This window comes from Genypterus blacodes, unplaced genomic scaffold, assembly GCF_046128005.1.
Source record: "Genypterus blacodes isolate CSIRO-AG114 ecotype Tasmania unplaced genomic scaffold, CSIRO-AGI_Gbla_v1 ptg000055l_1, whole genome shotgun sequence".
NCBI classification, from domain to species: domain Eukaryota; kingdom Metazoa; phylum Chordata; class Actinopteri; order Ophidiiformes; family Ophidiidae; genus Genypterus; species Genypterus blacodes.
In genome coordinates, this window is record NW_027466867.1 from 1,701,693 (window position 1) to 1,712,500 (window position 10,808).

The window sequence follows — 10,808 nt, forward strand, 5'->3', positions numbered from 1 at the left end:
TTGTGAATCGTGAAGAAGAAGAAGAATGATAAGCCTACTACAGAACCAGTATACTAAAGAACACGTTACAGTGCAAAAACAACATGCAACTTTGTGTGTGTGTGTGTGTGTGTGTGCGTGTGTGAAAAGTTAAAAAGTTGCTGCTTCGTGTGATAAAAATCCAAACTAAAGGTTGCTGCTTTTGTACGTTCCTGTTGTGTTTTTTGTGACAATAAAAGTGACCCTCTTATACGAGACGCGCCTCATCTGTCGGCGGCGGAGGATGCAAGTGATTTATTGCATCTGGACTGGATTACATCGTTGTATCGCTGTCATTTGACGAGATGACAAGAATGGTGGTGTACGTGCCAAGAAAGCATCGATTCCAAACGCGCGGCTCGTACCGATAATGAGCGATTAATGGACTCTTGAGACGATAGCAATACTTCATAACATAATCGTCCTTGATGAATCATGCATTTATCATCGTTTAATACAGAGCGAGAGGCTGTTTACTCTTACACTCATCCAGAGGAGATCAAAGTTTAATGAGTTCTGGGGAGAAAGCGACTGTTGGCTGGTAATGATGAAGACGAGACAGAGGTGAGTACAAAGGAAGAGCTGCAGCTGAACACGTTTGTATATGTGCATACATTATAGACACAGTCGGGTGGCAGGAATCACTGATGGCAATCTTGTGTCCAGCAGGAAGTATAAAGCAAAGCTACAGTGTATCTATATGTAAATGTCAGAGTAACACATTTATATTCAGATAAAACGGCAAGCCTACGATTACCAACCGCATGTCAGATTGGTGGAAAACTACGAGGGAAAGAAGGGGAGAAGAGTTCAGCACCCGCCGAGGCCCCCGGTGCACCCCACCCTGCACCCCACAGGGACCCACACACGCACGTGCAGGTATGTGGATCCAGTCTCACCTGGAGGCCAGACCAGAGTGTGGCATCAGACCAGCAGGGTAACAACAACAACATTCAGTGACTCGCTAATTAAACCAAGGCTGGATCAGGGTGGAAATGGTGCTAATGAGCGTTCAAGCGCCATGTTGTAATCCTCAGGGAGACGAGACGGAGGCCAAAGGTCACCTGGCAGCTCCTGCATTACATCGTCTCACAGGGAAGTTAAGGGGAGTTAATATCTGAGTGCATTCTGGCTTTAGTTCATTATAAAACACATGACAGCAAAACACTCAAAAGGAAGAGGAAGAGTATAAAATGTTTTATTTTGAAATGCCACAAGCAAAGGAATCGTTACTAAATCTTACACGTCAATATTAAAAATAATTTAATATATTACAAATCTTGAGCATTGATGATTTTTGACAGCTAACACAGGACAGAGAGGTGGACACAATCTAAGCATTTCCATATTTATTTGCCTTTTTATTGCTCTCTGAATGACCACAGTGCAGCACTGTCATGCCACTGAATGTCATCTCTCTAACACACACACACACACACACCCGCTTGTCACATTATTAGCAAAGCAGTGTGTCTTCCGTCGTGCTGCTTGGTGTGAATGTGTGAACGGCGGTAATACACAGATTTATGTTTCACCTACAGGGATGTGGTTAAATTTGCATGTGTCATGCTGAGGAGGGTTGCATTATTTAAGTGTTCAAGGTGTGTATGTGTGTGTGTGTGTGAGAGTGTGTGTGTGTTTGCAACCCTTCGTCCTGCAGGTTTGATCTTTAAAACGTGCAGTAGTTTCACCTCTGCATTCCAAAACATGCGTGAGAAAATAACCTCTCGGCCCCGGTGAGGTAAAGATCAGTTGTGCTTGGGCGGCGTAAATGAAGCGTGGAGTGTGTGTATGTGTGTGTGTGCTTGTGTGTGTGTGTGTGTGTGCAGCACTTCACAGGGAAATGTCTGAGGACACGTGGAGCTGTTGTCCTGGTTTCCACTTGGCGCTGCGCCTGCTGCAGTCTGTCCGTCTGTAGGGCTGATTCCTCAAGTCTACGGCGGACGACAAGGAACAAAATCATGAAGAAAGGAGAACAACAACAACTACAACTGTGTTACTTTAGATTGAACATAAGCTCGCCTGAACACTTCTACACCATCTGCTGTAGAGTGTGTGTTCACTGCATGGGGGCTGTGATCACTATAATGGAGCCACATTACTGCTCTGTCTTATTCCTGCTCACAGCCCAGTTACAGTAACAGGATCAATATTTAGCAACCGCAGTGATTATCTAGAAAGCCTGTGGGAAGATCCAGGGGCCACATAGTGAGACATGTACGCTAAGCTTTCACCTACAGCTCTGAGGGAGTAATGAGCTCTGAGTGGCGTTAAGTGGGCGGAAAAAGTGATCCCATGTTCATTAATAAGAGGACATAACCATCTGTAATCAGAGCTGATAGATTGTCCGAGACAGAGAAAGAGAGAGACAGACAGAGAGGGACAGACAGACAGACAGACACAGGCAGTACCGAGGGATCTAAGTTGTCACTGAAGACGGAGTCGCAGAAGAGACGGGAAGAGCGCTTGGCAGAGCGAGCCGTGAAGGGCACGGACTTAAGGGCTGAAGACACCAGAGAGGAGAGAGAGAGGGAGAGAAAGAGGGAGGAAGAGAGAGAGGAACAGGGGAAGAGAGGGAGAGTGAAGTGAGATAAGCCTCAAATTTAGACTTTAAGGAGCTACAGCGGTTTAACAATAACTGCAGCTTGAAGAGAGGAAGAATGACAAAGAGGTAAAAGTCAAAGTGTGAGGAAGAAGCTGAGGTGTTCTGGGACGACGTCATGAGACCTGAAGATGCAGAAATCAGCTCCGTGTCTCATCAAGGACGCTGGAGAGGCGCTCAGGCGAGACGAGGCCATCAGAAACTCTCCTCTGCCCTCATTTACATAAATCAGTGTGTGTGTGTGTGTGTGTGTGTGTGTACCTGTGATGATGTCCTCGATGGCCCCGTCCTTCCCCTCCCTGACCAGAGGAGACACTTGCCTCTTCTTCAGCTCTGCTATCAGGTCCATCTGAGGCAGCTTGGACACGGGAACCTTCAAAGATAACAGAACCCCTCAAGGAATGTTTCTTCAAAAAATCCATATAAATTCCCGGGCTGAGCGGGAAAACTCACTTTGTTCCCGGTGGCCGCCGGCTTGGGAGGCGTTGCCGGAGCGTCGCAGGGCGAGACGTGATGTTTCCTCCTCTGCTCGTTCTCCTGCTCAGCTTGCTGTCACAGAGGAAAGACGATGACCTCACGGAGATTAAATCGACACACGCAGGCTCGACTATCGCTAATCAATGATGTCATCTGACCTTGTACGCCTTGATGAACCTCACAAACACGGGGAAGAACACGGAGGGCGGCGTGCTCTTTGAGTTCTCCCCGAAATATTCCACCACCGAGTCGTACACGTCCTGCAAGAACCCAAATGTATTCAATCGCCTCACCTTTTCTCCTGTGCTCTCTCGCTATGTTTGTAATGGAAGCCCACCTGAGCCGTCTTGCCGTCGGACGCCACAGAGTCCAGCAGCTCGTTGTTGCCCGTGAGGAACCTCTGCAGGACCGGGTTTTGGCTCTGGATGGTGAACTCCTTCCTGGTCACCTCCATGCCTCTCTGCAGGGCCCGCACGTCCTGCAGGATGCTGTCCAGGGAAACTACACAGAGAGAGAGAGAGAGAGAGAGAGGATCCACTGAGCATCTACCCAGCTCCTGGTTCAGATCTATAGAGGATCCACACTGCGTTCGTACCCAGAGCGGCCTTGTCCAGGAAGTGCAGCTCGGTGTAGAAGGAGTGGACCTCTGGGTATTTCTCCTCGATGACGTTGACGATGAAGTGCAGCAGGGTTTGTTTACGATCTGTCGATTTGGTGTCCAACAGCTGGAACATGAAGGATAACAACGATTAACATCAACAATCGCAGAAGAAGAAGCGCCGTAGATGTCTGAACGCCGGTCTGCTCTCACTCACCAGGTCTAAACTCTGCAGACGGAAGCCGTACGCTGACCCTCGCTTGCTGCTGTTCATGTAGTTTCCAAACGCCAAGATGATCTACAGGTCAGGATCGATACGTGTAAGAAACTACAACTGATGACCATATATGGAACTAAATCCGACTCACCTCCAAGATCTTCTTCAGCTTGCTTGAAGATTTAATGGACATGGAGGCGGCGATGATGGCGTCGAGTTGCTGTAGGGAGGATTGTTACTTTAGGTTATCTGCTCAGAACAACATCATGATTTCCTCTCTATGTTCTAATGTCTTCTGCGTCTCACCGGCTGTATGAGCTGGACGCTCTCGGGGAAGTTGCCCATGAAGGTGAGCGTGCTGATGCGCTGGGCGAGCCGGGGGATCTTGCTGAAGCGCACCATGAAGCGGTCCTCCTCGCCGAGCTCGTCCAGGGGCCTCCCGTCGCACTCGTAGCCGTGGATCAGCCTCAGCTCGTACTCTGACGGGATGAAACGCTCCAGCAGCTCCAGGAAGTCCAGACTCAGGGATTTCAGATTATACCTGCGACCAAACAGGTAAATGTTTACACTGGATGCATTTTATTTGAGTTTTTCAGGTCCGCAGATTTGTCACGTACGTCTCTATGGCACAGCAGATATCAGATGCAGGCATTCCTTCCTTGCGCAGGGTGATGGCCAGGTTTTTGGCCCTGTTAGGCTCCATCAGAGACGCTTTACTGGGGGTCTTGTGGGCCATTTTCATCTTAATGGTCCCCAGATCTAAGGGGGTCGACTGGGCCTTGGTCTTAAAGTGCTCCTCAAAGGCGTCCATGTTCAGAGCCTAGAATAGATGAAGAGATGTACAGTTCCAGCTGATAAAGGCACATGCAGGGGAAAGGGAGACATCTAGTGGCAGTGAGAGGTATGACAGAGGTACGGTCTCACCTCCAGCACGTGCTCGTCATCCAGCTCATTGAAGACGGTGCCTGACACCTGGCTGGATTTCAGGGCCTGCCAGTTGAGCAGTGGCATGCGGTACTTCGTCTGGATCGGCTTCTTCTTCTTACAGGCTGGAAGGAAAGATGGAGGAAAGAAACGATGAAGACGCTCCCACATGGAGTTTTCTCATGACGGAAGGTTGAGCCCCCTGCCCTCACCTGAGCTCCCGTCGGTCACGACCCCGAGCTGCAGAGTCGTGCCACCCCCGGGGGGCGGTGGAGCCACGGGGGGCGGAGGCGGCGGTGGAGGAGGGGGAGGAGGTGCAACGGTCGAGCTCGGGGTAGGTGGAGGAGGGGGAGGGGGCGGAGGAGGAGGAGGAGGAGGAGGAGGGGGGGACGACTGCGTGGGTTCATCTGGAAGAGAAGGTTCCTCAAGGTGTTACTCAACTCAAACATTTCCATATTATTGTTATTATTTAAAGTTATTGAGGCGAATGGAGCACCGACCTTTCTGCGTCACGTGCTGGACGACAGGAACCACCTCGATGTCCAGCTGTCCCGAAGGGGAGCGCTCCATTTTGATCAGCCCCTGGTCCGCCAGCGCTTGAACCTTGACCTCCAGCTCCCTCAGGGCCTGGGTGGAGCGATCCTTGTCTCTCTCCCTCTCTCTCTCCCTCTCCTGCTCCGCCTCTCTCTCTCTCTCACGCTGCTGCAGGGCGCTGACCTGGGAGCAGGACTCACGCAGACTCTCCTGAGACACACGGACACCAGGAGGACACATCAGTATGGGACCAAGGGGACAGAAGGAAGAGGAACAAAAGACTGAAGGGACAGACAAACCTTTAGGAGCGCCACTTCTTTGGTGGTCTGAATGAGCTTCTTCTCCAGCTCTGATACTTTCTCCATGGACTCCCTCTCACACTCCTGAAGCCTGGTGTTCAGCTGTAACACACACATACACACACACACACGACATGGTGATGTTGGGTCCGTTTGTTTTTTGGCGTGCACGGCTGGACAGTGTGTGTGTGTGTGTGTGTGTCTTCACCTGTGTGTTGTGCTCCTGCAGCTCCTCCATGTGCTCCAGCAGGGCGTTCTTGGTCTCTGCGTCCTCCAGCAGAGCTCCCACGTCGAACACGTTGTCCAGGTAGGCCTGGATCTGCACCAGCAGGCGGTCGCTCTCCGTGAACTTTAACTTCTGTACGAGGAGAGAGGAGGATTAAACAGGTTTGTGACTTTCTCTCCAGGGGTTAAGGGTCTAAGGTCAAAGGTCACATCTCTTGAACTTGCCTCCAGGTAGTCGTCCAGCCCATGATGGGTGAATTCATACTGCAGGTGGACCCTGAAGTTCATGTTCTCCACCGAGTGAACCACTATGTTGATGAACTGCATGCACGCCACCTAGTGGGCAGAATCAGGACAAGCTCAATCAATACTCCACACAGAAACACAATGACTTGACCTTTGCTGACCTGTTAAGCAGCCAATTACAGATGAGATCTTAAGGATTATGGAACTGCAATTATTGAAATATAATCTCTTCATTATATCTGATTCTACTACATTTAGTCCATTTCACTTAATCACAATATCACAGTCTCATCTCCAGACGCTGAGCCTGAGGACTTTATTACTTCTTAACTTCTCCTTCATTTCTTATTTGACTTAATGGACTAAAAATGAATCTGAATTATTTTAGTCAACGTCATCGTTACCATGAAGTCGATGCTGCTGTCTTCATGGCGGAAAAACTCCATGAGCTTCTCAAAGCGACCTTTCTCTCCACACACCTACAAACAACGACAGAGATCAGAAGAACAACGGTAGTTCCCACATATGTCCACACGGGGGCAGTGTCCACTCAGTAAACCTGAAAAACACTGCTATGAAGCCTGAAAGTGTCTTAAACTGCTCCATGTGTGCATCTTCATCGCCTCCTTTACTGAGACTCTTCATCATGACGTCAATTTCACAGAGTTATCGGTAAAACGGTGCTTGTGAGTCTCCTTTCCTTTATCAGTATTCAGCAGGCGGCGTACAATTTAATTAAGGGTTACTTGATGAGGTGTGTGTGTGTGTGTGTGTGTGTGTGTGTGTGTGTGTGTGTGTGTGTGTGTGTGTGTGTGTGTGTGTGTGTGTGTGTGTGTGTGTGTGTGGGGTGTATTCAGCTTTAAGCTCAGTACATTTAAGGAAGCGATAGTGGAAGTAATGACAATAAAAGCAGTTGTGTGCTGTGTGGGATAATTGCCACTGTCTAGCTTTGTGATGCCACAGGCGAACAAGGTTCCAGTCTTCTATTGGTATGTGCGTGTGTGTGTGTTTGTGTGGCATGTTTTGCAAAAGAGATAAGGGAGAAAACACGACAAAAATCTTAATTGTTTGCTCTAAGAAACAAAGAATTCCTGTCTGAGCTATTAGCTGCTGTCTGCCCCTGTTTGCCGTCTCCTCCTCGTCCTCCCTCCTCTTTTGCTCACTCATGTCCACTAAATAATGCAGCACGCCAACCTGACAGCCTGCACAACCCAAAACAATGCCCACGCTCCGCTCCTGTGGGGGGCCGAAGGGAGGAGGGACACATAAGCCAGCTGCTGGCAGAGGGCCTGCGCTGCCTCTACTTTACAACCGCAAGCTTTCTCTATCTCTCTCTCCATCGCCCACACACACACACGCACGCGTTGGTGTGACTGGACCAAAACAAGGGCCACTCGCGTCGATACTCGAGTTGCCAGCGTGTTAGCTGATCCCACACACTCGTCAACCCGGTGGGGGCCAATGCTCTCACACTTTATTCTAATTTGAGTGCTTTTATTCTGAAAGGCTGATTGTCAAAAGCGTTAAAAGTCTGCACACTTTTCACAATAACAGCTCATTTTAAATAGATGTTAAGCAACTGAGACTTTTTCCAGTAAAGCTTACATGTCGAGAGAGTGTTAACACGTGTGTACGTTTTGTAATATGTCATTATTTGCAACAAATGGCATCTTAACATCTTCTCATTTGTTTCTGTTTCGCTGCGGTTTTGGGGTTTTTGTTGCTGTAAACTTCCCCTGCAAACGCTGCAGCGATGCAGTCGGGGCGTCTCCCTCATCTCAAATGCTAACATCACCTCATGCCGCTGCACAGCCTGTTGCAATGGGAGTTTTTTTTTCTAAAGTCCCTGACCTTTGCTTATAATAACCCCCCCTGGTCTGTTCTCTCTGCCCTGCGTTGTTCTGACCACAGGAGATCTGCTGGCAACAGTTGCTGCCTCCTGAGATGAGAGGAGGAGGAGGAGGGGGAGGAGGAGGAGGAGGAGGAGGAGGAGAGGTCGCGTGCAACTCGCCAAGTGTTCCACCTATTTATGCCTCCTCTGCGTGTTTAGTCTGGCCGGGGAACAACTGGGGCAGAGCAGCTGACGGGGGGGGATCAGTGGATCTGGGGGGTTTGGGGGGAATCCCACTACCTAACCTGCTGTTCTCTATCTAGAGGGGCAGATCGGCGACGCTGTGTTAAGCTTAGGATCGCTTTAAAGTCGTATGGAGATGGGGTTACGCAATTGCTGCCACTTCATCCAGGAAACGTGATCGTTAACCCCTAAATAGCTGTCATCAGCCGTTGTCAGTGATGTATGATAACGTTCCATCAAAGTGTTTCTACATGTGGAAGGTCTGGACAGAAACTTCCTGATTCATTCATCATGGTGTCAGTTTAAAGCCCACTCCTCTCTAAACTCTCTCTTCATCACGGCGGCAGGTCGTCAGCATGATTGTGTGTGTGTGGCCTTATGTCGACCCCCGGCTGACCTCTTTGAAGTTGTCGAAGGCGGACAGGATGATGTCATGACCTCCTCTCACCAGGCAAACGGCAGCCAGCAGCTCCAGAACCAGAGCTTTGGTCCTGGAAAAGCCAAATGCACACAGTGAGTACGCAAAGGCACACACACGCACACACCCACACACCCCCACACACACACACACACGCATAGGAATGTTCAACAATCCGGTTACCTGGGATTTCTGTTGTTGAGGCTGAGAGTGATCTCATTGACACAGCAGGGGTGATTCATCACCAGGTTGAAGCCAGACTGACAACACAAACACACACACAAACACACAGCTGTCAGTCACTTGTACCTGCTGGTACTCTCATTACCTTTACTGACAATGATCCGCCCTCCAAAAGGAGCGTGCGGTTTGCGACGGGGATGAGGCCCCATCAGGCATCAGGGGAGCAGATGTGTGTGTGTGTGTGTGTGTGTGTGTGTGTGTGTGTGTGTGTGTGTGTGTGTGTGTGTGTGTGTGTGTGTGTGTGTGTGTGTGTGTGTGACCTCATACCTGATAGTTCATGATGGCACGTAAACACATGATGCAGAGGTGGACGTCGTCTTTCTGAGTCACAACGCGCGAGTTCCTCAGGGCTTTCCTGTGGTGGAGAGAGTCGAATCTGTAAGAGGTGAGAGACGCACGCCAACGTTACTGACGGCTCGTAAAGGTGATTGTATGTGCTTGGATGTGACAATGAGGACATACGCTCAACATACAAGTCACAGGTTACACAGCGAGATGGAGGGAAGAGAGAGAGACAAAGAGAGAGAGAGAGAGAGAAAGAATGAGAGAAGCAATGTTCATGACTGTAAGAAGGGACACTGCCATTTGTTGCACGACGGGTTGGAATGTGCGTTGTCGTTTCCTCACATTCACACCAAGATATGTCACACTCAAACACACACACACACATACACACACACACACACGGCCTGTCAGCGCCTGAGATCACGTTACTGAGCGAGAGGCGGTTGTGGACGTACGCAAGCAGACATATTTTTGTCATGACAAGAATGCAGTGACTTCAGATAAGAAAGATTAGAAGTGTGTGTGTGGGTGTGTGTGGGGGTGTGTTACATTTCCATTTTCCACATAAATGCCCCTTGACCTGTTAAATATGCCAGGATGTTGCTATGCTCGTTTCTCGGTATGTGGACCCATCCGTATGGGTTCAGTTTGTGTGTGTGTGTAAACATCTGATCACACTCCTGACCCCGCCCCCGACCCCCCAACCCATCACACACTTCACCCATTCCCCGCCCCCTCCCTCCGCGCCGCCCTCACCTGGCCGTGAAGCTCTTGCTGGCCTTGGAGGAGGTGTGTGTGGGCGAGTTACTGGCACTTCTGCTCAGGTCCTCCATCGACTTCTCCATGGCTTTGCCTTTGTCGCCGTGCAGCGCGCCGTTGTCCAGACCGTCGCTGTCGTTCCTGTAGATCGGGAACGTCAGGGGACGGGAATTGAGGAATTTCAGACACTTGAGCAGCTTTCCTGACAACCTGACTCTGGTTGAACTCAATGCAGTGAGTGAAAGGTTGTGTTTGTCCCTCTGATACCTACAGGACTGCACTGTGGGCAAAGGACAGATAATCCACCAGAACATCCAGACCCTGGTTCTGCTCGTTCAGGAACTCCTGAGCCCAGCTGCAACACGGAGCAGAAGCTGTGTCATTAAGATGTTCTTCACACACTTAGATGATCTGACAGGTGTTTGTACTGGAGCCATGTCTCACCCGATGTGATTGGTCCTCAGGGAGATCTCCAGCTCTCTCAGGACCTGAGTGGACTCCTGCACGCGTCTCTTAAACTAAACAGACACAGGGTTAGAGGTCATAACTCAAATGTTTACTCGTGTTATTGTGGTGTTAGTTTGTCATCTGTACCTTTCGACTGACGCCTCCATGGTCCAGATGACTTTTCAGCTTCTCTAGATAAGCCGATGGAGGATTCTTCACTTGGAAGCGCTCCTGAAAATCCATAATGGTCAGAGGTCAGAGGTCATCTGGGCTGAGATTAATGCGCACTTGTGACACATACAGCCACTTTTAACATGGTTTAGATTTCACTGTATTGTTTTCCTAAATTTGCAGCAACAGGTATGAATCCTACTCACGGTTGCTATAGAGATGTAGAAATCTGATGCTCTACCCTGGTTACGCTCTATACTACATGTGTGTG

At 49.6% G+C, this 10,808-nt stretch overlaps 1 protein-coding gene across 1 annotated transcript in view; it reads right to left on the bottom strand.

The window, feature by feature from the left end:
• Positions 1-1,328: 1,328 nt before the first annotated feature.
• The window catches only part of fmnl1b (formin-like 1b), a 14,943-nt gene continuing 5,463 nt past the window's right edge, over positions 1,329-10,808 (bottom strand). Inside the window, exons 3-26 of the mRNA XM_076151547.1 lie at positions 10,514-10,597; positions 10,364-10,437; positions 10,191-10,274; positions 9,917-10,060; positions 9,143-9,251; positions 8,816-8,892; positions 8,612-8,705; positions 6,545-6,619; positions 6,120-6,230; positions 5,878-6,027; positions 5,670-5,771; positions 5,337-5,580; positions 5,049-5,243; positions 4,837-4,961; positions 4,530-4,732; positions 4,219-4,453; positions 4,064-4,132; positions 3,913-3,993; positions 3,693-3,822; positions 3,435-3,598; positions 3,256-3,357; positions 3,074-3,169; positions 2,882-2,993; positions 1,329-1,952 (exon numbers count right to left, since the gene is read on the bottom strand). Coding sequence (XP_076007662.1) covers positions 1,852-1,952; positions 2,882-2,993; positions 3,074-3,169; positions 3,256-3,357; positions 3,435-3,598; positions 3,693-3,822; positions 3,913-3,993; positions 4,064-4,132; positions 4,219-4,453; positions 4,530-4,732; positions 4,837-4,961; positions 5,049-5,243; positions 5,337-5,580; positions 5,670-5,771; positions 5,878-6,027; positions 6,120-6,230; positions 6,545-6,619; positions 8,612-8,705; positions 8,816-8,892; positions 9,143-9,251; positions 9,917-10,060; positions 10,191-10,274; positions 10,364-10,437; positions 10,514-10,597 — 2,961 coding nt within the window. The 3' untranslated portion in view covers positions 1,329-1,851. The remainder of the gene's footprint in view (positions 1,953-2,881; positions 2,994-3,073; positions 3,170-3,255; positions 3,358-3,434; positions 3,599-3,692; positions 3,823-3,912; positions 3,994-4,063; positions 4,133-4,218; positions 4,454-4,529; positions 4,733-4,836; positions 4,962-5,048; positions 5,244-5,336; positions 5,581-5,669; positions 5,772-5,877; positions 6,028-6,119; positions 6,231-6,544; positions 6,620-8,611; positions 8,706-8,815; positions 8,893-9,142; positions 9,252-9,916; positions 10,061-10,190; positions 10,275-10,363; positions 10,438-10,513; positions 10,598-10,808) is intronic.